Source organism: Penicillium diatomitis (genome assembly GCF_028827545.1).
Source record: "Penicillium diatomitis strain IBT 30728 chromosome Unknown utg000005l_segment0_segment0, whole genome shotgun sequence".
Lineage (NCBI taxonomy): Eukaryota > Fungi > Ascomycota > Eurotiomycetes > Eurotiales > Aspergillaceae > Penicillium > Penicillium diatomitis.
The window spans coordinates 1,663,586-1,691,578 of NW_026623177.1; the positions used below are offsets into that span (position 1 = coordinate 1,663,586).

A 27,993-nucleotide genomic window follows, 5' to 3' on the forward strand; every position below is an offset into this window, starting at 1 on the left:
CACAAATATGCACGGCGCTGGTCCACACCAGAGCTTCCACACCAGAGCTGTTTGGACCCTGAAACGCCCGGGTTATGACGAAGAATCAAAAAAAAAAAAAGCTCTAGACCCCATGTAAAGGCAACTATAGTACTATACAACTACGGTGCAGTAGCTTGCCTACCTTCTAGCGCCGGATTGTCAATGCTCTAGAGTCTAGTACGCTGAATTCATGATTCAAGGAGCCAAAAATCGGACTTTGATACTGACTCGGTCTGTGCAAAGCCGCATCGGTCCGAGCGATGTGGGGATTCTTATTTGAGCATGGTCACAAGCTCTTCTTCTTTCAGGCTTTAGCGTCTATAGGGCAACGTCAAAGCGTCTAGGTGATGTGAATTTACATGCGCTGTGTTGTCCGGCACCGGTATTATCTCCTGTAGCTGGAGTACATATGTGTAAGCAGTGAAGCGCAGATTATCGCTGCTGTGGTGTCACCTAGGCAAACCCTGCACTAGCTGGATAAATGCAAGAAAGAGAGGCTAAAAGTCCAGGAGCTGGGGCCAAAGCGGGATCTAGGAAGCCCGGGCGATAGCCTCTGCCACAAGAAGGCAATCTCATGCAGTGAAACAGTATCCACTTGAGCCTGGTACTACTGCTAACCATTATCTCGATGGACATTCAGTGGCGACATCAAGTTATGCTATCTTCCAGGTGAGGCCTACCGGTTTTTTTTGGTTTTTTTTTCCCAAGAAGAACCATGGCCCCGAGCAGTGAGGCACGCGATCGATCGGATCAAAAGTCCCTGCCTCGGTACCATTTTCGAGTCGTCATTGCAGGTGAAGCAGAATTTTGTTCGGCATCCCTCTTGGGGATTAGTTAGAGTACGGATGTCTGTTGTATGTAGTACAAGGGTAATTGACTTGGCACGAATCGCCCCCAATGACGGCAAGCAGTGCGAGCTGGCTTGGCGGTGATTTGCCAGGCTTCCGAAATTAAAGCGCTTGGCGCTGGTGAGATTCATGTACTCTAGTCGAGATAATCTCACTGAATGAGGTGTATTCTGCCATGGATAATCCCGCAAATCGGCGTGAGATTTCCCAGAACGACAAGACACGCCAGGCCAATGCTGCATACCTGCATGAGCCTAACATTTTAAAAAGTACCTATCTAGGTATGAGGTGCCGAATTCCGAGGGATCATGGTGTTTTGGTGCTTCTTGATTCGAGTCTCGACCGTTTCTGACCCCCTCCGACGATCCTCTCGTACTTTGCTCGTTGGCCAAGCGAGGAACCTTGCGAAGTGCATGGCCTCTGTTACCCCCAGTGAGGAATGTCATTGGTACATACATAGGCTGGGTATATGTCTGTGCTGTCGATACAGAAGGATACACAGGGTTGAGGGTTCGCCTGGGTCAGCACTGTTTGATCCTGTCATCAGTCTTGGGTGACGTCCAACCTCCATATGAAGATGGGTCACCACGACACCGATGGTAAACACCGTGAGGATTATGGAGACATTGTCCACCCGCAAACATCGTTACCTTTGCTCACAAAGATCTTCCTCATCAATGAGAATCCACTCTGTTTGCCGTGTACTTGGTGGGCATACGCATCGGATCATGATATCTCGTTTTGGGTTTCAATGATTGGCGCGCGTGCTGTGCTTTCCCAAGGGACTGGGAAGTTCAGAGTCAGCATTCCCCACAATCAGATAGCCGGCATGATTCAAGAAGCCACTGGTGGTATCTGGTCAGGAGTCTGGGACCGCCGGCGGAGCCCCGCCCACAGATTGCCACTAGTAAACGCGCTAGTCAGGAGTCAGGACTCAGAGCCAGAAGTGACCGGGGCGACTCGCCATCGTTTCGGTCATTTCACACGTTACATGATCGCTGGATACCCATATCGGAATTATAGTTGATCCCTAATTCAGTCGTAATTTTAGAGAATATTATGTGTATCAGCGTTTTCACTACGTATTGACCTGTGGTTCAGTTACGATGATGCGAGTCACAGTCATCAGGCTACAAAAAGATGCCTGATACGCCTTTGTTGTGTTCACCAGCCACTAGCGACCAACTGAACGTGAAGGCCTTTTGTCGTCTACGTGTCTGAAATATGTGGTCAGGTTCAAGACTGGGGACGCTCAGCCTGACAGGAGCTTTTCTTTTAAACTTTCCAAGGAGAGTTTCGTTCCCCCATGACATCTCCTCGGATCGGCGACGCATACCAAGGCCTGCACGAGGCAACACCAGCAGCCGCAGAGCATGGTCCCGCCAGGCTGATGCATGAAGAGCGGCTATAATGAGAGAGTGCCTTCGACCCTAGTTAGCATCATCTTAGCGTCATTGATTGAATCCTTGAAAGACTACAGGCGAGATCTTGCTGCTTATCTGCAACGTTTGATCCATGTCGATTCTATTTCCTCACTCAATTTTGTCGTAACCACCATATTAATCCTGTAGATGTGTCCTAGACGCCTGTCATGGGTATTTGAACATCGAACATCCTTCGAGGCATTTGAGACATAAGATATGTTCTGGAGCCTACAGCCAAGCCTGGGTTACTGGGCGGGACATCATGAAGTCGAAACGTTAGCACACGGGGCGGTCGCGTCGCGCAAGTTGTATAGCAGCACAAGCTGGACAATTAAACTCTGTAGTGTGTAGTGTGTACCTTTGCTCGATAGAAAATCCTACAGTATCAGTCGTATCATTCACATTACTGTTAGGGCCTAGCTACGAATCTCAACAACGAGATGTCGGAAGCTCGTGGCAATCTGAAGAAACAGCATGTTTGCTTCTTGCCAATTTCATCGGCATAGCCCATCTGCAATCATGATTCGTTTTGTGTAGTAACATCAGGAGCCGCTTTCCTATGAGGCGCCGAAGATCTGGGCCGAACTCTATCAGGGTGAATTGAAAATGGAATCACAGCAAATTCCCTCCAACGTTCTGCTGTCCAGTCCCGGCTCGGGAGTCAAATCCTTGACAGAAAGGAATTAGTCCAGTAGGTGTACCACGAATGGCATATCTTGCCTTTTCCCCATTCCCTGTTTTTCGGCATCGATCCCGTCTCTGGCCAGAACAACGATTGGCCGAGATTGTTTCATCAGTACGATCGCAGCCTTTACGACATCGTGGCTGGCAAGGCGTTGAAGGAAGACGCACCGTTCCCCCTAGTCGCGGTACTTTTGTCGGAGGGACTGCGCCTAGTAAGTTGAAAATACAAATCATCTTGTGTGAAATGGCAGCACTGGATGATGCTCCACTCAAACTGCCACTTTATCCTCTTTCTTGTTCCATCTGACTTTGGAATTGTTTGGCTCAATTGAATCCTCTCAGAAAAACAAGGTCGATCTCGCGCTTCCTATATTCGTGTTCAACGAAGCGCGTACATATCTGGTATTTCAACGTACAGGTAGTCAAACATCCTGACTGTCGCGTCGATCTAGCCACGGACGAGGCGATAATGGTCGCCATGATCTCCGAGCTTATTCGGGGGCAAGCTAACGAGATCTGCCGAACGATGAGGCGGAGATGACTTACTGAGTCCGGCGTAGTATTTCCGTTAGCTCATAACCTTGGGGGTGCGCACTGGCCATAAAGCCTAACGGGTCTTGCTCAAACTTCCTCTAGAGGCCCATAAATCTCTTCCGGTTAATCCACTTTTGCTGCCACCCGGAAAGCGAAATTGCTGGTCCTGGGCTTTCTGTGTCAGCCTTCGGCCGAAGTGGACAGAGGAAGTGGACAGCTTTTTTTTTTGAAGTTGAAGGAAAGGGCATATGGGTCGTTCGTTGTCTTGTACAATTGCAGTAGTGGGCAGCAGACGGAATGCTATCTGTGCATCTATTTAGGCACAGCAAACATGTCTCTATGGCTCCGCCATATTGCAACCACAAGAAGTTAGGACTTGTAGCTTTGATGTCCTGACAGGAGTGCCTATTCTTCCCATTCAGCTTAGCGGTCGCTCTGGTGGTGGATCGGCGGGACTGTGACTTGGGACAAGGACTTGGTGACTTGGATTTATTACCTGAGCTTGTTTGCCTAACCAATTGTGGACACCTTGGGATGGCCCAGCGCTGCCCTTTTCGGAGGAAACATTTCCATTTGTGAACTGTTTCTGTTGTTGTCCACGATAATCACATGCCTATCTCTGCGGCACATATTCAATTCCGCATGCTATCAAATGCCTGACATTATGCAATTGTGGGCATGAAATCACTATTAAATGATTACGACAAGGTGATGGATTCTTCAAGGCTGGAGACGAAAGAATTACGTGACAGCTCTGGAAGCGGTCGCCTATCCCAATTCTTGATACTTCGTTCTCGGGGGATCGTCACTAGCAAAGAGCTAGGCAAGGATGCGAGATCCCCATTGAATTTCTGGTTAGGCTATGAATGCGAGACGAACAATTGGTATTGGACAGTTGTACATGAACAACGTCGTCTGTACCATTACCTTTGCGCGTATGCTTGGAGGTCTTTTTTTTTTTTTGCATGCAGGACATGGCTCGCTGATACCTCAATAACATTGTATCTGGCAATCTGCAGACCGTCTGTCATTTCCGTAAATGTAAATGAAAAGCAGTGTCGTCTTTCTGTAAATGTAAATGAAAAGCATCATGGTCTTTCGGCTGTGGAGGGCCTCTGGCTGTTGTCCTTGTCTCACACCTGCCGCGTTCTGGCTATTGTCTGCTCACAAGAAAATCAGCTTCAAAACCAGTGAAGCATGAACCCATCAATAATCCTATTTGGCAACCCATTCCAAAAACAAAAGAAAAAAACGATAGTAAATGAACGATTAATGAATAACAGATTAAACGCCAAAAGATAAATTCAACTCCGCGGGAAATGCTTCTTGCTGATCCACATCCCTAGCTCGCTGGCCCACCAGAGCAGAGAGAGAGGGCACGGTGATCATCTCGATATGACCTTTTCTCCGGGAGACATCCGTGCCTCGACCAGTCTATGGTGTTGTGAAGGTGACACGTGCATGCTACATCCCCGGTGCGGGAATTCTCGAAGGACCAAAACCAGTGTAATTAATGTGCAGACTGCAGACTGCAGTGGGTAATTGTACAATTTTACACAGTTTAAGTTACACACTGTATCTGAGTGTATCACTATCCCGTACAGAATTTGCGCCCGGAAATTTGACTTTCCTGTCCTCTTCCCCATATCTTTCCCTCGTCAGGGCTTACGTGACAGTCTCCTTCCTGAAAGATCGGTGCATGTGCAATGTGCTCATCATAACATTAAGCTACAGCCGCGGAAAGCGCCTCGTACCAGGGATTTTGACTTTTGGTCTGCCTTCAAGCCTCGACCTTGTTTGGAACTCTGGATGCCACTATAAAAGAGATATCTGAAGAAATCAGATGACAACAGGCAATGTAATGCAACCGACGGTCAAACTGAACCCTTTTTTTTTGTGTAAATCACAGGCGGAATTCCCCCGGGCGGCACCGAAATGCAGACGGGAGGGGTCATGGAGAGTGCCGTTGTCTTGTTCGTCTCCTTCGCATCTGCTGCACATTGATGCCAGTCATGTCTGGTTCCCACTTGTGCCAAGCATCATGTTGGATGTCATGGTCTTAGCTGATTCGATCGACAACCGGCGTGCAGGAGATGTGGGACTCTGGCCATGGCGTGATACTCAGGAAACGGCGTGTGTGCTTAGCAGTAGCACGGCACTGTGGATGCGTTGTATTGGGTGGCTCGACCTTTGGGGGGGCTCGTCGGTAGCCGACCTGGGAAATATCAGGCCCGAGGTCGAGCGCTAGCAGGGCTGCGAGTGCTATCAGTGATCTCCGAAGAACAGATAAAGAGTGGACTAGTCAATAGTCAGTACTCAGTAGACTCAGTACTAACTTTCTCAGTACTAAAGTAGTACGTATACCAAGTAGTATTCAGCTTTTACTACATACTGTGCATCTGTAGAGTATATGTCAGTCTAATGGATGTTCTTCTATAGTACTGCAGCGTCAAGGCGATGAAATGTATTTGAAGATCTACCTATCAAATTCAACTATAACCGGCGCATTAACAGTTGTATCATGTTTGATGTACTTGTCAAAGTTAGTGGATAATTTTTCATGTACTAGCAACAGGAGCACATCTCTTCCTCTGATGAGCTCTGAGTTACTGCTAGAACAAGCACCCCACAGGCAATTGAATGTATCATGGCACTGTTTGACAGCAACTGAATTCAGATCCCACGGTTGACGATGCCTAGCGATGGCGATGAGTTCTCCACGCCGGTAACATCCCCGGGACGACTCGAAGCTTGGTCATCGGGCATACCAAGTGAACGTTGGGCAATTTGTCATGGTCCTCCTGCCTGCCAAGAGCGCCGACCCGGAATCTCACGAGGACGAAGGTCACCCAGAAGGGCCGCAAGGGCGAGCAAAGAAAAAAGAAACTTCGGAGAAAAAGGTATAACGAAATGGAGTCCCGAGGTGGAACTCGAGAAAATCACGGCACCGCGGGATGTGGAGGAACACCGAGAGTCCAGTACGGGGCCTGTGGGCGCTCAGGGAAGTGGGAAACCACTTGACCAATGGACCACAGTAGTAGTAGTAGTAGTAGAAGTAGTAGTAGTAGTAGTAGTAGTAGTAGTAGTAGTAGTAGTAGTAGTAGTAGTAGTAGTACGCTTTCTGATAGTTACACCCGAGCCTTCATGTTCAACCGACCCCTATCCGGGTTGAAACATCCGATCCACAATTTCCGTCTCCGATCACTCTGGCTCCATCTTGGTCCCATCTGAGTTGAGAAGAGGCTGGTCTGCTGGTCAGGCGCGCGTGTGTAATTCAGCCTCACGTTTGATCCTATTCGATCCATACTCATGGCACGTTCTGTCACTGCGGTAGGACACAGCTGAATGGCACCGCGGGATTATCCAGTAAGGAACTCGGTGTGCATGTGGTCGAAAGGTTGTGTTGTATGTAGAACGCGCCCCAAACTCAACCCTCGGTTGCTTGACCGATATACCTCGTCTTGTCCCTAGGCGTGACTGTGCTTTTGTGGTTTTAATGACGAAGCTTGACGTAGTGTGTCAGTCATGAGGCTCAAAATTTAGTGCAAACCCATATCCGCAGTGTCTCATCGACAGTCTAGAAGAGCTGTCGGTGGACTCAGTAGCACTGTAGTAGTACTACTCATCCGCGTACGTCTTTCGAAAGTAGAAGTGGAATTCCTATAATTTATGTGTAGGGTGCAGAGTGGGCGATGGGTAATCACCATGCAGGGTCTACCCATCGGACAGGCGCTTCGCATGAATGCAGACATAGATCTTGGGTATTGTACTCCAGAGGGAAGAAGGTGTAGGGGCTGTAGCATGATCCTAGTACGAATCATACTGTACTCTGTACTTGTCGTGGCTTATCAGTTGGACCACGTCTGAGATGCGGTCCGGAGGCCCGCCAGAGTGCCGGACACTGCGATATCGTCTGATTGTTGACATCTGCGGAAATGGCCTCGGTCGCATGGCATGTTCATGAGAGTCCGTATGAAAAACGCGTCTCAAGGGTCTCTTGACTCTCTTCAACTTCACCACCTGAGACTCGGTCAAAAAAAGAGTCCCCCATGTAATTTCATCTGACTCTGGTTGGCCCATCTCGCGCATGCACGAGCGGACGCGGTAAATTTCCTAATCGAGAGAACCCTTGGGAAATGAGATGTAACCCTGCTGCAGGCGATAAGGAATTGGTCCTGTGGGCCAGGGCCCTCTGATCTGGGCAACAGCTACGGGATCTGTCCCTCACGGACTCGAAGAAATCGGGAAATTTGGCAAATGAAGTGCGGTGGTCGAAATGCTCATGATCGAGATATCCCGATGGAGGAGACGGAGCCCCGAGCGAGCCCAGGAGGAGCCTAAGAGGCAATCCGAATCGCCATCAAACCCGAAGGGGAAAATGGGAGACCTGCGGTCGGTCAACCGGCTAAAAAAGAAGGAGGGGGAAGTGGGGTGGAGCCCCTGGAGTTTGTCTTTCTCGTGCCAGCAGTTATCCGGGCCTGACACCCGTTCCTGGCGTCAGATACTCTCTGTTGAACCGGTATGCAGGAGAATAGGGGGTCCGGGGGTCACTTGGAAAGCTTCTTGGCGGTGTTCCTCAATCCATTGGAGGAGACACCAGGAAATACTTCGAGGTCATGGTCTGTTCAATGCGATGACGGGCTTTTCGGATCTGTCTCTCGCGTCTTTTCCCGTAAGGGTCAGAGGTTTCTTTGAGGTCAACTTGGTAGCGAAGATGTACTCTTCTTGATCGGTACCACGTACCACCCATGGGGCGAGCACGCAATTGACCGCTTTCCCCAGGAAGTTGGGCCGGACCTGCGAGCTTTCCACGGTGTCCAGAGAAGCCACGCTCGACACTCGACAGGTTTGATAAAGTCCGATCTAAGTGTTCATGACCGAAGCCGCCAGAGCCAGAGTAGGAGCCTAGGGGGCCAGGAGCTGGGAAATGACGCGGGCGGCGGACGAACTAGCCTCCGATCACAGTGGGGCCACAGAGGGCTTAGTTGGGAGGTGCTGATGGTTCTGCCCCACATGGATGCCACCAACGTGTTCCCAGGCACGTTCCCGCGAGAGACTGTGACTGTCCCCTCGATAGGCCGTTTGGGTAGCATTCGATTACGCGACAGCCGACCTTTCAGAGGAGATGAGAAACCTAGTGTCCCTAATGTTGTCCACAGCGCGCTCCATAGTCTTATCAGCGTGGGTCAGATATCCGCCGTTGACAGCCCCCCTCTATGGACGCTCGAGTCAGTGAATTGATTGAACCATCTGACGGAGGGGAAACGTCCACTCCGGGCAGGCAGGTCATGATCATGTCGTGATTGACATGATTGTTGGCTCTACCAGAAGAGTCCGTTGCCTGTTCTGTCCACACGGATGGGTCCTGTACGGATAGAGAGAGTGATGTACAATTTATACATAATTGGCCATGTACAGCAAGAGGCACCAAGCCCGGTATCAGATCGTGCCGTGAAATAAACCTTAACCCTGATGACGGAAACTCTATCAGGAGCCTTGCGAGTTGGCAGGCGTGGCAGGCGTGGCCGCCCGGGGACATGTGGCAGATCGACTCTGTCTGTATGCAAACATAGTCGGTCTCTCATTCGTAGGGACTTTAATTCGTGCAGGTGAACATTCAAGGATGGGTCGCCGATATGTGTTCAATGGTTCATATCATCCATGATAGCACATAAGCACAGTATCACGGGCGGAAGGCAGACAGAGGAGACTCGGGGTGAGGCGAGGTACCGTAGCTGTACCACCCCCCACTATGGAGACGCCCATCACATGCATGGTACCCATACAGTATTATTGTTGTCTGTCGTTGTACTTCGTGCCTTCTCCGCCGACCCGCACGTGTCCTCCTATGAAACGCGAGTGAATTTCTCGATCCGACCTGTCCCCCAAGGGAAGGCCCAATCAATGTTCGGGTTCAGACAAAACGATCTGTTGGTCATCCTGAGCTTTCCAAGGTCGAGAGAACAGAGGGACGGAAGCCGGATTTAAACCCAGCTGGCTTTCTCTGCCCTGATGGACTACCTTGAACCTTGAACCACAAGTCAACCGTTTCGTGCACGTGATGTCACAGGCTTATCCCCCTATCGCCGGTCGTCATGAAAATGGATGCAATCACAGAGAGCACTGCATTTCTCCGACCACACATGGGTGCCAACTGGAAGAGGATTCATCCAATGATACTGGAGGCCTTCAATACCCGGAATAGAAGGTACCGGCTGCACCCGCCCTGGCTCTCAAGATTTCTCCAGCGGGTTGTGTCTGCTAGCCCCAAAGTGGTATTAGCTCCATCAGCTGGTGGATCCACTCCACCAGCAGACTCCGCTTTACCACTGACTGGATTCCCCGCTCTAGGCCTCGTCCTGCGACCTTTTCCTCTTTAGCCCTGGTCTTCCCGAGTCGACCATCGGTTTTGCCCATCTGCTCCGCTCCCCCAGCTTGCACTAGCCCCCTTTTCGGTGTAGCTCGGGGGTCACTCTCGGAGTCCACTACTCGATTCCACCATTCCCACCATCCCGCGGGACCCAAAGTGATTCACTACCGGATCGTCGTTGGCTCGATATCTCCGCCGGGACCAGGTGCGTCAGAACTAATCCAGATTGGGATTCGCTTCCACCGCGTACCATCCTTTTGCTCCTCCATCTCCGCGTCTCTCTCTCGCTTTTCTGTCTGTCTCGCGGTCTGTCGGTTCCTCTTCCGCCCTCCACGAATGAGATGCCATTTGCCTGCTTCCGGTCTGGATTTATTGGCTCACTGCGGTTTGTCCAGTTGTGGCCCCCTCTCGCATTGATCCACCGGCAGTTGATGCTGCTCTTTGCTGAAACTCTTCTCTCTCTTCGTTTTTCTCACTTTCGCAAAGCAAAAAGAGAGGAATGCAATTTATCGGAAATATTTCACTCCTTTCATGCCATTGTCTCGATGTGTTCTCTCACATACACACCACCCTAATTGCCCTCCTGTTCCAATACTTTACCCCCCCCCCCCCTCCTCCCTCCTGCTCTACTCTGTCCAGTTTCTCTCAATCTTCCATTGACTCTCAGGAATGGTATTTCAGTACCCATTTCCGTCGATGTCCCCGCCAGGCCACTAAACGCTTGGTTCACCCATTTATATACGCCCAAGGACGCGCGCCTAGAAAATGCGGGTAGACTAGTTCAGGAGGAGAAGAGGAGCTAACCCAGATCAGAACGTGTTCCAAACGGTGGACTCAGGGACTGGACGATTCAACCCCGTCCGAGGAACGGAGTACCGAGCAGTGACACGTCTTGGGACGGAGGCTAAGGTAGCCTGGGACTATGCTTAATCTCCATCCACCAGGCCCAAGCTCGCCCGCCCGCTCCTTGCCCTATTCCATTTTATCCTAGAAAACAGTGTGGTCACTAGTCAGTGGCATCTTCAATTTTCCATTCAGTACGGTTCCTGGGGTTTGATCTGAACTCCATCTTGCAATCTGAAAATTGGCTGGATGTAGTAACTTCACCGAGGCGGAGAATCTCTCTACGTGACTGGTTGTGGTGGACTGCGTGCAATTTATCCCTTTTTTATAGTCATACATGCGCGCTTGTCGAACTGGGTATCAAAGATACGAAATCAGGGGAGCAAAGAAGGAAAAGAGATCCGCTTCATCGGCAACAAAAGGCCCATTTCGAGCATGAGGGGAACTTGTGCTATCATGTGAACAGGCTGGACGTAATAAAGCATTGACACGAATCATAATCATATCAGCCGAGAGGCAAGCTAAGAGGCTGATAGGAACCAACGGAACGGGAAATGGAGATCGCCTGTGTCTGTAAACCTCTTGTCTGTCCCTTTGAGACCACGGTTATCCATTGTGAAGCTCCCGCTACATAAATCCATGCAGAGATCTGGATCCAAAACAAGAATCAAGACTGATTCATGCACGAGACCCTAATGAAGGAAGTCCCTTGACGGACAGTCGAGATTCGCCCTAGTGTGGTCTATCGAGCCCCGAGCAGGCGAGGATCGTCGTCTCTTACGGTGGACTGGGTGGGCAATGGCGAATTCAATCCCCTCATTGATGCTAGATGCTAGATGCTGGATGATTAATGATTCAGACCAAGCTACTGCTTCCAATTCACCCTTTTGGTCTTTACTGCCACCCGAGCGGCCTTATCTCCCACGGAGGAGCTTCCTTATCAGGATCTCCATTACAGTACCACAGTATTGATCAATGTACCGCGACCATCGTCCGCAAGAGTCTCATACCTACCTGGCAATCATCTCGATTCTCGACACCTGTCTGGATTCTGGATGATCAACAGACGGCGGCACGGATCGTACTTTGCGGGCTACTTGTTGCCGGCGATCCTAAAGCACTCTGTCGCGGCATCAAAGTTGACGCCCTATAAACGGAGACCGTTATAAGTAACCACGCCAATGGAAGGGATCAGGAACAGCCGAGCCTTGGCAATGGTTGAGAAGTCTGAATCAAACTTTGCCTTGTCGATCCAAAGGCTCAAGGCTATCACCAAATTGGCATCGTGTCTGATCGTTTGGGGAGCATGGGGTAAAATGCCTGCTAGATTCTGGTGTGCGCCCCCGGTTCTTGTTTTGTATTGACCTGCATCCCTGACGAGTCACGACAAAGATACAATCTCCTTCATATTGGACGATCCAGTTCTGTAGGGCCTTTGTAAGGATGAGTGAGAATTCTACCGAGATATCTTCAGAGTTTCCTCGAATTGGGCTTCACTTCCGTTCGAGATGGTAATGAACGTCGGAGCAAACCCGATCGGTTCCAGGGGGTCACAAGGGACAAGTAGTTGACAATTTGTGAGAAAGATGAAATAAGGATACCGAAAATAAAAAAGAAAGTACGAAGAAAATAAAAATAAAATCAATAATGAAATAAACGAAAGAAGCCAAATTACCTGCTCCACCCGATTCCCCACTGCATCCTCGGATCCCACGAGCAACGAGAGAGCTGGTCCTGCCGAAGACTTGACCTGCGGCGACTCTCCGTCTTGTACAAAGGCCCTGCTGCATCCGTGACGCTCTTGCAATTCTAATGCAACTCACTGCAATCCTGTCTTCTCTTGCCTGATCATTTTCCTGTTTCCTTTTGACAGATCGTGATTCCATTGTTGAGTGGACAATCTGGGCTACCAGACTCGTTTAAGTCCTGCGCGCCTCGTTCGACTAGAAAGAAGCTCACGGAGATATCTGGTGCCCTCGCATTGCCTTTCTGCCTTGGCTTGCCCTAGCGAACAAGACCGAAGGACGATTGTCCGATCTCTGCGACCTAGAATCTCTCGAGTGTTTGCTCACTTTCATCTGGGTCTTGTGTATCATCGCGAACTCTCTCTCCACCGTCCGCGCTCTCTCTCTCCTGGATCGTGGTTGCAAGAAAGATTAAGTTTTGTTACCATCATCCTGACCGCTCCGATCACATCTGTGCCAAAGGTGTATCGGGCCCGAATTTAGATCCTGCAAGCCGTTTGTCGACCTGCTGGAACTAGAAGAACGCTCGTCCCGCCCTCCGCACGCTTGGAGAAGGCATCGATTCGCCTCGCCCCAAGCCAGATCTCCACCGAGCCGCCAAATTCGACGACCATTGGTGATTCTCTGTGGCCTCAGGGGTCTTTCCTGGGTCAATTAGCTTGATATCTACCCTTCAGTACCTCGTAGTACCCTCGTGGGCGGACTTCCCATTACCATCCTCACCAAGGTCAGTTTACCCTTCACTGCACAACCTCCCTTTCTCCCATCGTTGATCGTTGTCGGCATTCTCCCTTGCCGACCAACGTACGCGGAAGTATACACTCTTCTGGAGAGATACAGCGGGAGCCAGGCAAGCCACGATTCTGAACGTGGTGAGTCTGGTTGTTTCGTTGAGTCCCTTGCGTGCAACGTGCCCGACTTGTCACTTGTTGTTCTTCTCTGTCTCTCTCGCTCGCATGAGTGCCCTTTTGGGTTTAGGTGGAGTGGAGAGGCAGCGTGAACAAAGTGTGGAAAGGGGAGAGGGAAAAAAAAGAAATTGGGAAAAAAAGAAAAAAAGAAGAAATTCCCAAAAAAAAATACTCGACTCGATCATTGGCCGGCTGTCGGGTGGTTCTCGACTTGCGGGAAGAAAGTTCTCTTGGACTCTTTTTGTCTAGCCGACCCCCTCTTCCATCCACACCCCCCCTTCCGTTGGCCTATACACCCCCCCCCCCCCCTCTCTCTCTCCAATTCCTCCTGATTTTCCCTGCTGACGATTCGGTCTAACGCGTCTGCAGCGTTCGGAGAAAAAATAACAACAACGCGAAAGTCGGAAAAAAAAAGAGTGAGAAATTAAAGAAACGTGCAAGAAAGGAAAAAAAAAAAACCAAGACCACAAAGACAGACGCAGAGTGGCCGCAACGAAAAGGTGTATATGTGAAGAGAACAAGAAGAAGAGATCGGCCATTTTTATTCCTTCTTTTCCACTCTTTCCTCCTCTGTCAACCCATCACCTTTTTTTTCCTTTTCTTTCCTCTGAAATCCCTCCCCTCCGCCTTCTGGCTCTCGCTCCCAATTAGGATCGGAACGCATCAGGAAAACCTTTTTCTGCGCCGCGCCGCATCCCCGACTTTTATATGGACCGACCCACCTCCGAGTACGCACAGTCAGGTTCGCTCGACCCCCATCAATTGCTACATCTCTTATTTATTATCTCACCACCAATCTAATCATCGTCACCCTCGTTGGACATTTCATATATCACAGACCAGACTTCCGTCTCTACTGCCGCGGCTCCTCACTATCCTCACACGCCGCAAGCTGAAGCACGCCCTAACCCGCAGTACTCCCACACGCCGCAGCCCGAGGCCCGGCCCGCGAACATTTCCTCGTCCAACACCCCCAGCCCGAGTACGCGCTGAACCCACCGCCTACTCGTTCGCCGGCATACCACCAGGATTACCTTCCGCGCCCGCCGCCATCTTTTGCTCCCAACACTCAACCCGGTGGTGCGCCCGGTATGGCTCAAGCAACAAGTCCGTTCCAGTCCACCCCTCCCTCCTTCTCTTCTGCCGCCTCCATGACTGCCACTACCACCACCACCACCACCATCAATTCTCCCATCACATATCCCACCCCGTCTTCTGCCTCTTCTGTTTCTGCCCCCACGACTACTGCCCCGTTGCCCATGACTTCTTCACATTCTGCTCCGCCCGCCACGCTGTCGGCATCGGACTCGATTGCGACGCCGCGCAGTCCGGAGCCCGAAGCTGCTCTTGCCTCGTTGCCATCCTCTCACAACTTCACCTCTGACGCGGCTATCCCTCTAGACCCGTCGCTGCCGGCCAACAGCCCAACGTATCCGCCTCCCTATTCTCCGTATCAGCCACAAGGACACGAGATGGCGCAGTATCAGGGGCACCCACCCCCTCCGCACCAGATGTATGCGCGCCCGGAATGGGGACACGGCTATGGTCAGCAACACCACGGTCTACCCGGACCTTATGCCTCACCAGCGGCCACCACGGTTAGTTCCCCTTCCTCTGTGGCGACCGGAGGGTCGCGCTCTGGTCAGGTATGTTTTTTGGTGATTCACTACCGGGGAGAAGAAGGAGAGGGGAAAAATTTTTTTTCCTCTGGAAGTCCAAACGATTCCTTTGTCTCTCTGATTTTGGCTCTTGATTTGCTATCGTTCCTTCCACGACACGCGTCCGGATGGATTTCACCAATCCAGGGCATTGCAGTCTTCTCTTCACTCCCCGGGGAATCTGTCGAAAACTGTGCCCTCGAACTTTGCCTGTTCCTTCCATTTGATTTGAGACCGGTGGGGCTGACTCTCTTGACTCTAACAGGTCTACTCCTTCGTCCCAATTCCTGGTGCTCAGCAGCACAAGCGACCCCGTCGTCGATACGAGGAGATCGAGCGCATGTACAAATGTGGTTGGAATGGTTGCGAGAAGGCATACGGCACATTGAACCATCTGAATGCACACGTGACAATGCAGTCTCATGGTGCCAAACGAACCCCTGAAGGTAAGACTCGCGCTCCCGCTCCCACTCCGATCGTGTCTATCATTTCCCCTCCCAACATCACCGTTCCCGTGGCGTCAGAGGAGCATACTGGATGATCTTCGACGTTCTGTCGCAAATCGCTCTATCGGGTTAGCGCCGGCAGCTACTCGCGCTAGTGAGTTACACTAGATTTCGCGGGGCCGCAGTAGTGTCGCCGTTGGCGTGGAGGTTAAGTTATGGGAAAGCTTGCCTGGTCTATCCCTCCCGCGCTAGCCTGTTGCCGCACCTTGCACCCATACCTCGTCGTCGCCTCGTATCCCCCTTCACAACCCACCATCAATCCATCTATCTCATCAAAACGAGTCGGGCAAATACTGATCTTCATCTCTTCTCTACAGAATTCAAGGAGATTCGGAAGGAATGGAAGGCCCGCAAGAAGGAAGAAGAATCTCAGCGCAAGGCTGCGGAGGAACGGGAACGAGCCGCAGCCCAAGCAGCCCAGGCCGGTCAGGTTGACGCGCCTGGCTCTTCCGACCCTTCACAAGGCGGTCCTTCCTCCGGATATGGGAATGGCGTCCGCCCTCAACTTCCTCCTATCGGATATCAGCCTGCCGATGGTCAAGTCCAGAGCCAGTATGGCGGCCCAAGCAATGGCATGGTCTACCAGAGCAATGGCCAGATGGGCTACCCTCCCAACTACCCTCACTCCCCATACCAGAGCGGTCCTGTCTACCAGCAACGTGAGTAACCATATTGCAAACCACCGATGAATCAAAGAAGAAGCACGCCAGCGAGGACACTCCAAGCTTCCATCGCCAATCAACTGGACCCCGTTCCCGCCCTCTGTTCTCCATCACCATCCCAAGGGCTCTTCTTGTTATCGGTCATCTTTACCAAGACAATGAGTCGTCCGCTCGACTTCCGTTCTTCGAAAATCGGTTGGCTGATCCCTCTTCGCTACGGCTCTTCCAGAATCGCTTTCGCCCCACAACTTCTCGCATTGAACTCCCACTCCCTTCTTGACGGGAGACGTGAAAATTTCAGCCATGCCTTGATGTCATTTCCTCTTATCGATGCTGGACTGGAACCTTGCATTTTTACATGTTTGGCTTTTGTGTGGCTTTCTCGATTTGTCTTTTCTCTCTTTTTCCTGCATGCTTGCTACTGACCTGATTGGAATGTATCCTTCCAAATCGCTTTCTCATCCCCCCCCCCCCCCCCCTCTCTCTCTCTCTCTTTCCCCGCTCTGTATTTCAACAACGATATCCCCGCGTCTGGCCTGCTTCATCTTGTCACCAGATCTACTTCTGTGTTTTCCGCTCCGGATATCGCTTTTATCTGGGGTCTGCTGTTCCTTGTCCTCAGCTCTTGATACCATCCTCTCGCAGGCCTCTAATTTTCTTCCTCCATCCGTGGTTCCTGGTTGATGAATGAGTTTCCTATGTTCTTCCTTTGTGCTGTGCTTCTTGCTCCCCTCCTCCTGTGCTCTACTTATCCACATGGCTGGTCTGTATACTTGTTACGACCCTATTACCTCATGTATTAGATTTTTTATGAGCGATGGACGCTTCTCATTAAGAATCAAAGGGGACTTTCTAGAGCAGAAATCCCACTTTCTTTTGCCACGAGTGCTCCATAGGTAAATTTTACATCTCGCACGGTATATGGTGAATGGAATTAGTGGGAATTTTGCGATTCGTGGACGTATGGTGAAGAAGAAGAAGAAGAAGAAGAAGAAGAAGAAGAAGCCAGTAGGGCCGTCTGGACCAAATTGTGACGACAATGGACAAGTCAGCATCATTTGTTGTGTACCCTTTCCTTTGGTCACACGAACATGGACTCTACACTGCGGCAGCCCCGTCCGGTCCGCCCTTTTCTGCATGTACGACTTGGCTTTCCGGGCAGCATGTATCGGTGCAATCGTGTACAGAACCTACCATTCTTTCGAGCCGGATTGATCTACTCAAGGGTCTTCTCTCCTTGATTTGAGAGCATGTGGCTCGTGGGTATAAATTACTCGGTTCCTGCGGATATACCGGTCCGCTTGGAGATTGTTTGGGGCGGGGAGGCTGCAAGACAGGACTGGCTGGCGAGAAAGTAATGCTCTGTTTTGTTTTAAAGGGGTGAGTGTGGCGGGATATTAGGGGCATGGGCGGTTGAGGCTGTGGGATTCGGAGGGACTTTGGGGGAGGGAGGGGGGGGTTTATACTGCAGCCTCGGCTTCTTACGACCGAGTCTAATACGTTTTATGGATTTGATACTCCATCTAACTCTGCACTGTGTATTGGCGTACGAGACTAGAGACACCAGTCGCTCACTCGCTTCGCCCGTAATTACTACCTCTCCGGTGGTGGGACAGACGGAGTCAAGAGAAGAGAGCCTAGGGCAAACTAAAAATAAAGTGAAAGCATCATTCCACCGCTAACATACTTGAGTGAAAAACTCCTACCAAAGCAAGAGTAAATCGAGACATTTCATCATCGCCTTCATTCGGCTCGGTGTGTCAAATCTCCAGCACTGGAGTTAAACGGGAAAGGCTGCATGACTCTGCAGGACCTACATCCAGTGCTGCACTGCGCATCTAATAAGCTTCAGGGCCTTTGACATGTCATGTCCCCACAGTCTTGCAGGATGCAAGGCCTGACTAGTTTCGAGACTAAAGCGAAACTGGAACCTGGGACTGAACCTGTGGCGGTGTAGCCGTGTACCGAAATTCAGACACTCGGGAATTACTAGTCGAAAGTCTAATTGAAGATCTTGGGAGGTATCTTACGTACTACCGCCGCTGCAAGTATAGTTGAAGAGATCAGTAGGTACCTGACTGACAATACACGAGAGCACCGGGCACCACGCAGTGTGTCAGACTTTCAGGTACCGCATGCTGCACCTGGCTTAGCTTTCCCGTGGCAGACCGGGGTACTCATGTCAAAGGTTGCCCCGATATCAGAATGCTCTAGCGGCCCGCAGCTCCATCGAAGCGCCAAACTTGTTCGGGTGTAGCGTCTCCGAGCCCATGTGGGCTTCGAAGTCTGGATTCCTCAGGCATGCATCACGATTGTCGCTGGGATGCCTGAGTGATTAGGGGAGCATCGTCTAGCCCCAAAGAGGCTAGAAGCAAGTCCGATCTCCGAGAAATTATTGCGGACCTCCGCGCCTTGCCAACAGACCACTCACTTCTTCGCGCCTTGAGTTTTCGTTGTTTCATTTTTTATTCCCTCTTATATTCCTTAGTTGTGGAGTTGTGGTGTGGACGTGTCATGTCTCTCCAGATTCCAGCATGTTTGCTGCGTAGAACTCTACGCAGCTCGTCCGTGTTGGAGCGAGTCACCGTCGCCAGAACGAGCCCCGAGCAGTCTCACCTGTTCGGCCTGCGGCCGTACTCGCAGGCGGTCGCCGAGTCTGAAGAGACCCATCCTAGCAATGAGACTGCAGCGTCGTCCGAACCACTTCGCAAATCCACAAAATCCAATCGAAATGCCCCTCATAAGCATCGGAGATTTGGTCATAATGGCCCCGTCTTGGACGTGGAGAAGCGGAAACAGGAAGAACGCCTGCTGATGGCAATCGCTAGCGGATCGACTCCTGAGAGTGGCGAGATGAATGACGAGATTCGCAGTGCCAGCTATTCCCGCAAGACCATCAGCATGGAGTTGAAATGGCTGGAGGATCCTCGCGATCTAGCAGATCGTGTCGCTCGTCTATTGCGCAGCGGCGATCCTGGCATGGCCGCAGCTCTGGTCCGTCAAGCACAAAAAGATGGCAAGCGATGCGACGTGGCCTGGAATCATCTTCTGAGCTATTGCATGCAACGGGGTTTCCCGCAAGCCGCGTTCAAGCTGTATAATGACGTGAGTGACGTTGATTGGGCCAGCAGCCCTTGGCTCATACGTGTGTGAAGCGCTGAAGGAGATGCTGACTACTATTTTTTTTTCCGTTCGCATAGATGAAAAAACGAGGTCGAATGCCTAGCTCGGTGACATATACGTTGATGCTGAAAGGTCTCGCCGATGCTCCCAAATCGCCCGCCAACATCAAGATGGCCGAATCCATTTACAGGTCTATTGAGCATTCCGATGTCGATCTCAGTATAATCCACACGAATGCAATGCTTTCGGTGTGCGACCGCCATCACGATATGGACTCATTGTGGCGGATTGCTGGAGAACTTCCCGAGGAGGGTCCACAGGCGCCCGACATGCGCACCTATACGATCATTCTCGGTGCTCTCCAGTATTCAGCGCGCAACGACCTTGAGAAGATCAGCCCGGCAGACACAGATAAGATCGTTGAAAGGAAAGATCAAATGGTGATGGAAGGAAAGAGAATCTGGGCAGATGTCCTGTACCGGTGGACCAAGGATCAGTTGCAAATTGACAATCATGTTGTCAATGCTATGGCTAGTCTGCTCCTGGAGGGTGCTCGAGAACGAGATTACTACGATGTTCTTGCGCTTTACAACCAAACCATGGGAATTCCCATTTTTGCCAAAAAGCCAGCTGAGACGCAAAAGGCCTCGCGGTTCACAATGTTCCGTCTGGCATTCTTGCGGCGGTCGGCGGCAGAATCCGATCACACTGAGGACGTGCCATTTGTGGACGAGCACAACCGTCCCTTGCGCGAAGAACCTGAGAAGTCTGAGAAACAGGAACTTCTAGAGGGAGAGGAAGAGGAGATTGAGAATTTCGACTTGATATTCGACCCCGTCCTACCCAAGAACGAGGGGTTGACCTACATTCAGCCCGGCAGCAAGGAGCTCACTTTCATTGAGGATGTCTGTCATAGACTCCCTCAAGGTTTCGCTGCAGGCTATTCCTACTGGGATTATTTGACAATTGAGGTGGAGACGCGGTTCGAGCCTGATGCGGTTGCCCTGGCTCAATATATGCGTCTCCTTCGCGCTGGCCGAGCCAGCAAGAGGGCTGTTCAAGTCATGCAAAATCAAGCACTACCCTCAGGTCTTGCTAATGAGAAATTGTTTCATCTTGCGATGGCGTGCTGTCGTCGTGATCGCAACAATGCCTCGGTTCTTCTGCATGCGAATGAGCTCTTGCAAGTCATGCACAAGGCTTTGATCCTGCCTGATCCAAGAGTCCTCGAATCGTATCTGGAGCTGGTCCAGTCACTGGCTCAAGCTCCACACGTCCTTCTCAACTTGCGAGGCCTGCCTAAGGAGGGTCGTGGCAAGAAGATCAATGATCTCAAGGCTCTGGGTAAGAAGCTTCACGTTGACCTCCATGTCGCTGCCATGGGCGCTTTGCGTGTTCCTGTTTCTCAGCTTCATGAAGCCTTACAAGGTGGCAAGCCTGAACGCGGGTCTCGATGGAGTGCCCTGAAGAACGGCTCAGCCAATATACCTGCATCTCTGGCTGTCAAGGTGATGGCTCGCGTGCGCACTGTCATCGACGAATTACTAAAGGCAGAGTACGCCTCTGTCCTGTCAAAGGAAGATCGAAAGGTCTTACAGATGGACTCCAATTCACTGAAGACCTATTCGGACAAGGAGACTATCAAGAAGTTTGTTCAGATGTCAGTCTATCCTACCATCGACCAGAAGAATGCCTTCCAGGAGCGACACGTGCAAGTGGTGGAGGAGGCTCCAGCTTTGACTGAGAAGGATCATCCAACGGAGGGGTCCGAATCAATCCCAGCTTCCACGGCATCTGAAGACGGGAAGAAAGATATACGCGACTAAGCTCACCACAAAATGTCTTTGTGGGACGTCGGGCTTCCCCTGGAGTATGGGAAAAATCATGCATAAAACTGTACATTAGGCATATCATCCACATGAACGGCGTTTTGGTTGCTTGTTTGTAGACTGGAGCATGTCGATTCTCTTCTCATGTCGGTGAACGTTTTTTCGATGTTATGGTGTCTTCGTGACTTGTTTCTGGGAGGTCAGTGTCGCTTTTCCATCTCGGCGCATCGGACAATACCATACTCATAGAATCGGGATTGAATGTTGCAATCGGTTCCCAGCAACAGTAATGTTCTTTAATTCATACTTCCCACCTCGCAACTCTCAAATACTCCAAACACGGAGACGCTCAAAACAAGCATGGCTCCTGCATGCAATCAGTGCCTCAGCAAACACTCAAGTCAACAAACTATCTTGTGGAGTAACTGACTACTGTCCTAGACAGGGTATGTCGGTTGGCACTGCCGAGTCCCGACCACCTTCCATTCAATGCATATATATACCTCTAGCGTTAGGTTAGGTCCGTTCTTCGCCGCGGGCGGTGACGCCAGCTTGCGCGGCGTAATGCCACTCTAGCCTCTCCGGGTTAGGTAAGGTAGCTTGGCTATCCAGAGAGGTCAACATTGCGCCTTCGACTGTCAAACGTCTACTTCGCTCGAACAGGTGATGATATTATAACACTAAAGTCCTTTCATTATCGGATCTCTTTCGCAGAAACTTTGAAATCATGGCTAGTGTGCAGCCTGGTCACTCTCAGGGCGACCTGCTCGACGACGAATCACTCCTGGACGATGACTTGATTGAAGCCGACCACGGTACGCTAGCTCTACATTTGAGTGAAAGACAGCTCTTGGGCCAATGCCGGTAGACTATATTGCTAACGCGAATTCCAACTCTAGATATCGAGGCCGACGACCCCCTACACACATCCGACACAGCTCCCTTACGAGGCAACATCGCTCCCGAGTCGAGCTCTCAAGGCACCCGCGCAGATGGCTACGGCAATTACCTCACTTCCTCAATCCCCGGCGAAGATCGGCGAGCGACTCAAAACACCATTGATGAAAGCGTCTGGGAAACACTCTCGCGCGATTTGATCGCCGTCTGGGAGAAAATGCGCCAGGTGCTCTGGCCCAAGTATCTGCTGGGTGGCATGTTGCAGCGCGGTGGTGGAGGTATGGGCGATGCAGCGGAGCGAGGTGAAGCAATGACTGGGTTTGGTCGTAACCTGCGCGGGCTCGTGGGTCGCTGGCCTGACGCGGATATGGTACTACAAGGCGGTATGAGTGAAGGGTTGCGTGACTGGGATCTTTGGTAGGTCTACGGGAGTGGCATGAAGGTTTCCTGTCGGGATGAGGGGAATGTGCTGGGCTAACGGCTCGACTTTCTAGGGGTCCGCTGGTCTTTTGTCTCATTTTGAGCTTGTTCCTTTCTATCGCCAAGGGTGATCAAGCGTCTAACGTCTTCTCCGGTGTCTTCTGCATTGTTTGGATAGGAGAAGCAGCTGTTACATTGCAGATCAAGCTGCTTGGGGGCAAGATGTAAGTCTTGCGGTCTTCGCAGCCCCGGCAGTCTCTATACTTGCCGCCGAGATACTGACCGTTTACTCTTTCCAGATCCTTCTTCCAATCAATCTCCATCATTGGGTACACACTATTTCCTCTGGTCATTGCGGCGCTTCTCAGCGCTCTCAGACTACCAACAATTGCCAGAATCCCCGTCTACCTTGTCTTGGTGGCATGGTCTCTGGCGGCTGGCGTTAGCATCCTGGGTGGCTCGGGCGTGCTGCGCAACCGTGTTGGCATCGCAGTATATCCACTATTCGTTTTCTATATCGCAATCGGGTGTCTCTGTTTCATTAGTTAAGCGTGCCGGCATATTTCATTTTTTCTTCCCCCCCCCCCCCCCCCCGAGATACATACTTATATCGCGCGACAGTGAGCTTGGTGAGTATGTGATCTCCAATTCTCACAGCTATCCTCAGGGCTAATATGCTGGTCAAGCTTTTGGTCAAGGGGCCAAACTTTAAGCGTCGTTGCCAGCTGCTTCAGCTTCTTGTTTTGCTGCTAAATCTGTCTAGGAGTGGGCTTAGTGATCATGTAGCCACTTCTCTATCAAAATTCAACATCATGAAAGGTTTTATGGTCCCGAGTGTCTTTTCCAATCCAAAGCTAGCTGTAATGTTCTTCTCGATCGCCGAATCATGTCGCATCAGTACCTCGTGGCTAGTTGGCTACTACTTGCATGCAGTCAAAAGTAACGCCTCGCCCGATGCACGACCTCACTCGACACAATCGGCAATACCGAAGTAAACAACAGTCACAGGAACGTACGCTGATCGGGAATTCCTGCAGGCTCTCTTGACCCCGGGTCGATGAGAGAGTCTCTGTCTCTGGGCACCCACTCGCAGAAGCTTACCTTACCAGGGCAGGTTTTGGGTACATCTCTGGAGAAACCCTTTTCCTGCAGGCGACTTTGGTTATCAGCCAGCGGCTTACAATTGCCTGCGGGGCGGGAGCGGTGACCGGGACAACAACAGCCTTGCAGTCATACTCGACGAGTCGCTGCCTCACTTTCGTCGATCCCCCCTCTAGCTCCTACAACCATTTCGTCATCCCCCTTCTCGTCCTCAGCATCTTTCTCTCTTCCCAACCCTTTTCTTTGGCGCAAAACACATTGCACACTCGCTGCGATTACAGTTTTTCGGCTCCTTCTCTGGTTAAGACTTGACGCTTGCCGAGTCTACCAGCTAACGCTCTGACATCCCCGCTCGCCCTTACCTGACCTGCCGAGATAGCGTTCACCATGGGCCCCGCGACAGATGAGCCCAAAAAGCCTACTGAGGGTGAGTTATCGCAAGTCTTGACTCCCAGTATTCCGCGATACTTCGTACACATGGAGCAATTCATGTCTGCGACCAGTCGTCAACATCACGGCTTCGAGTCGACGAGCCGAGTGTACGATGTCTGAACAGCCTTCTTACACTCGGTGGCCATGGATGCGTGACAGCTGTGGACTACACGAGGTTTCCGGGATAAGTTTCAGGTCCGTTTACAAACGCAAAAAGCTGACGATTCTCGCGCTCGATCAGCGACCGGCGAAGACGTCCGCACCCCGCCCTCTGACCATGAAGACAGCTCCGTTCGCAAGCAACTGAAGGAGACGTCCATCGATACTGCGAATGATGCGGCTGATAGCGCCTCCATCGGTTCCGGAACGGAGCAATCTGGCGGTCGCAAGCGGTCTTTCGAGGAGTCCCGCGACAAGAACGAAGGTACCGACACAAGTGAGGGCCCGCGCAAGCGATCGCGCGAGGCTACGCCGCAGTCTGCGAAGGACACTGAGGGAAAAAACGTGAGTGATGCGACCCCTAAGGACCCCGAAGGCGCCACCCCTCCCGAACTGGCCACGGATGAGTCCTCCCATGGAATTCCAGACCACCCGGAAATTGAGTACTACAACATCGTCTCGAGCGACGAGTCAGAACGCAGTCTGTTATTTGTAGAACAGACTTCGCGCGGAGCGTCCCCTGAGGTGACAGTGATATCGTCAGACTCGGAGTCGGAAATTGCCACGGAGCACTGGATCGAGTCCGTTGAAGCGGCTGGCGCGGAAGAAGTGTGCGATTTGGGCTCTGAAGATTCCGAGTCTGTCGAGACTATCGTGTCTCCATCGGGCGCTGTCTTTTGGGAGAGAAGCCTCGACTCTGTAGAGCAAGAGTGGTTAGAGTATTTTAAACCCTCGCCCGAGTCTTCGCCCGAGTCGAGTCTTTCTTCTGAGGCGCGGACTGACCGCCCGACGGATTTTCCAGCGGAATCACCATCCTGTGGCCAGGACACCCACCTATCGAAGAATGATAACATTAACACTACTTCACAGGACGCAACTGACGCAACTGAAACCCTGGACTCTACCAACACAATGAAGGACGACGGAGTTAAAGCACTTAACAAGAAACGGAGTCTGGAGCAAGTCGAAGATGAGGGCGCAAAGAAGCCCGAGGAAACAGAAAATAAACGTCACCGGGATAATTCCCAAGAGCGTGAGGCTCAAAAAGCCAATGTAAGTGGCCATTGTTCAGTCACTTTTTTGACGTTCGATCACTTGGAATTGGTGATTTTGGGAGTAATTCACTGACTTTCTCCCCCTCCCCCTCCCATCAGGCTTTCGCTCAGAGTGCGTTCGGCAGTGCCGTCTCCTCTTCTCCATTTGCTTCGCTTGGTAGCTCAAAGCCAGCCACAACCACCACGTCGTCCGCCTCTGAACAACCTGCATCGAAATCCGCTTTTGCTTCTTCAGCTTTGGGGTCCTTCGCGGGCTCGGAGACTTCCCCATTTGGCTCATTCGGCTCCTCAAAACCTTCCGTGTTCCAGTCAAGCACTGGCACATCTGCATTCGGCTCAACCTCCACGTCTGGCTTTGGTTCCTTGAAGAATGGATTTGCAGGTGTTGGAGGTGGCTTCGCTGCTGCTGCTAAGACTGGCGGCCTGTCAAACTTTGCGTCTCCCGACGCCGCTGCAACCCTGGGCGGTGACACTAAGTCTTCGGCTTCGAAGCCCATCGGCGCGGATGACTCTGAGGGTGATGGGAGCGACAACGAAGAAGGCGAAGGCACTAATACCTTTGAAGCTGACAAGACTGATGAACGCTTTTACGAACAAAAAAGTGCGTATTACCTTTTCTTTTCATATGACATACGACCCTACGGTGGTTCATTCAAACTGACCTCACATGCTGTAGTGTCCACCGGTGAGGAGGAGGAAGAGAATATCTTCTCTTGCAAAGGCAAGCTCTTCCATTTCAGCGGCGAGTGGAAAGAGCGTGGTGTGGGAACTTTCAAGGTCAACGTTCGCAGGGACGATAATGGCAAGCAGCATGGTCGTATGATTATGCGCGCTGATGGCGCGTTGCGCGTCATGCTCAACAGCCCTGTCTTCAAGGGCATGACCTGTGGCGATGCCAAGAATCAGGAACCATCATCGAAGCAGATCTTTCTCGCAAGCATCGAGGAAGGCCGCACAGTGCCCTTGCTCTTGCGCGTAAGTTGTTCCACCTCTCGACCGCCACCGGCTATTACGATCTTTACTGACAAGTGTCTGGCTCTCAGGTTGGAAACGAAAATATTGCCAAGGACCTTTATGGTATTATCAAAAACCTTCTTGGTGATGATGATGATAATAAATGATCTGTGAGAGACATGAACGACAGGCACGAGATACCCCTATAGACTGCTGCGCATGTCTGTGGAAGGGAACAAGAGTGATCAGTGCGTACAGACTTTTCTTCATAGGAGAACAGCCACGAAATACCCACCATACACTACCGCTCTTGCATTTGTTTTTGTAAGAGCGCAGAAGACAAATGGGATCGGTGCATACGGAGTTCCCAATGCCACTAATCGTGAGCATGCTGCGGCTTTTTAGCGATTTTTTCACTCTGCGAAATCCATTGATTGTCCCATCGAATTTCTACGCGCTTCTGATACGTACCTGGATATAAAGCGAATGAATGAACTTACTCTACCATATCTAGCATTACAGGTGGCAGGTTAGCCATGTGATCCTTTGCCAGTTTGAGCGCCTGTAAGTGATTAAATGCAGGAGCTGCGGTAGACATTACTGGAGGAAGTCAAGGTCTTTCAGATAATCAAATTAAGAAAAACATCAGTGGAGGCCGCTGTACACGAGGTCAACTACTTCTTCACGGCAACGACGAAGAGTCTCGGGTAAGCAAGCAATACGCGGCCATCATACGTCGCCATATATGCCTTCTCCAAGTGTTTCAGGTATTCACGAAGGAACCCCTCCTTTTCGTCAAAAGACAATGGATCCAAATATGGTCTTAGACCCGTTCCCTTGACCCATTCAACAATTGCGGCGTGATTCTCCAGACTGTGGTTGTAGGTCGTATGGAAAATTTCCACTGTTGAACAGATCGGCTTCAGCAGGTCGTAAATCTCCCGCGGTGTCTGAAAGACATCCCGACTGACATTCTGAAGCGCAGATGCCCACGGTCCGTTCTTGGCAGTCTCGCGCATCAACACATGGGACGGCTCCATAAGGTTATCTGGAACCTGGAGGGCGAAAACGCCTCCTGAAGGCTGAGTCTCCAACAACTTTTTGACGATGACGAATCGCTCCTCCTTACCAAGCCACTGGAACACTGCGTTCGAGAAGAAAAGATCGACTGGTCCGTGTGGCCTGTAAGTCCTGAGATCGCCCACCGTGAATTCACGATGTGGAAGCGCGGATTGAGCCTTGCGAATCATGTCTGGGGATGAATCTATCCCTATTAGATTCGCATCCGGGAATCGGGACTCCAGCACAGCGGTCGAGTTTCCGGGGCCACAGCCCAGATCGACGACTGTTTTGGGGCTTTTTAGAGGTATGCGGGCCAGGAGATCCCGTGCTGGCTGTGTTCTTTCATCTTCAAATTTGAGGTATTGCGCTGCGCTCCAGTCCTGAGCTGTTTTGGATACTGTTGACATGGCTTGGGGCTTTGAGAATCGTGTCATGCGGGCATTGAGGAATGAGCGAAGTAACCTGGTAGATGAGTACTCGAGGACAGTGGTCATCTTTGGTGAATTCTGCTTATGATGTAGAGTTACGATTGGAACTTTGTTGAGGCTGAGCCAATTTGAAGACTAATATACTCTTAACGGCTTGTGTCAGACATGATAGGGAAGTCATCCAATCTGCCGATGCGGAGATATCCCGGAGGATTCGCTTCTATGCTTACGCCGCCCTAAAAAGTGCCCAGCTATCTATCAGTGATCGTAAGAAAAAAACAACAGGTTTTCTACGATCTGGCTATTGGTCGCAGGAGAATTTTGGCTGAG

The 27,993-nt window shown here is 51.1% G+C and overlaps 6 protein-coding genes across 6 annotated transcripts; 4 read left to right on the plus strand and 2 right to left on the minus strand.

Annotated features, from left to right (window-relative positions):
- Nucleotides 1-6,356: 6,356 nt before the first annotated feature.
- Nucleotides 6,357-6,822, minus strand: N7539_005199 (uncharacterized protein; the record flags this gene model as incomplete). Its single annotated transcript, XM_056934801.1, has 2 exons — nt 6,357-6,628; nt 6,819-6,822. The coding sequence occupies 2 exons, from the start codon at nt 6,820-6,822 to the stop codon at nt 6,357-6,359; spliced, it is 276 nt and encodes a 91-aa protein (XP_056789995.1).
- A 7,263-nt stretch (nt 6,823-14,085) lies between these two features.
- Nucleotides 14,086-16,208, plus strand: N7539_005200 (putative C2H2 transcription factor (Con7); the record flags this gene model as incomplete). Its single annotated transcript, XM_056934802.1, has 4 exons — nt 14,086-14,119; nt 14,293-15,023; nt 15,301-15,481; nt 15,859-16,208. The coding sequence occupies 4 exons, from the start codon at nt 14,086-14,088 to the stop codon at nt 16,206-16,208; spliced, it is 1,296 nt and encodes a 431-aa protein (XP_056789996.1).
- Nucleotides 16,209-18,717: 2,509 nt separating this feature from the next.
- Nucleotides 18,718-21,152, plus strand: N7539_005201 (pentatricopeptide repeat-containing protein; the record flags this gene model as incomplete). Its single annotated transcript, XM_056934803.1, has 2 exons — nt 18,718-19,308; nt 19,404-21,152. 2 exons carry the CDS (start codon nt 18,718-18,720, stop codon nt 21,150-21,152), a joined length of 2,340 nt encoding a protein of 779 aa, XP_056789997.1.
- A 730-nt stretch (nt 21,153-21,882) lies between these two features.
- On the plus strand, nt 21,883-23,021 carry N7539_005202 (Yip1 domain protein; the record flags this gene model as incomplete). The annotated part of the gene is made up of 4 exons (XM_056934804.1): nt 21,883-21,970; nt 22,055-22,469; nt 22,547-22,696; nt 22,772-23,021. 4 exons carry the CDS (start codon nt 21,883-21,885, stop codon nt 23,019-23,021), a joined length of 903 nt encoding a protein of 300 aa, XP_056789998.1.
- A 939-nt stretch (nt 23,022-23,960) lies between these two features.
- N7539_005203 (Ran-binding domain-containing protein) lies at nt 23,961-26,340 on the plus strand (the record flags this gene model as incomplete). Its single annotated transcript, XM_056934805.1, has 4 exons — nt 23,961-24,000; nt 24,247-25,217; nt 25,319-26,194; nt 26,263-26,340. 4 exons carry the CDS (start codon nt 23,961-23,963, stop codon nt 26,338-26,340), a joined length of 1,965 nt encoding a protein of 654 aa, XP_056789999.1.
- Nucleotides 26,341-26,847: 507 nt separating this feature from the next.
- On the minus strand, nt 26,848-27,729 carry N7539_005204 (Trans-aconitate 2-methyltransferase; the record flags this gene model as incomplete). The annotated part of the gene is made up of 1 exon (XM_056934806.1): nt 26,848-27,729. The coding sequence occupies one exon, from the start codon at nt 27,727-27,729 to the stop codon at nt 26,848-26,850; it is 882 nt and encodes a 293-aa protein (XP_056790000.1).
- Between the last annotated feature and the right edge of the window lie 264 nt (nt 27,730-27,993).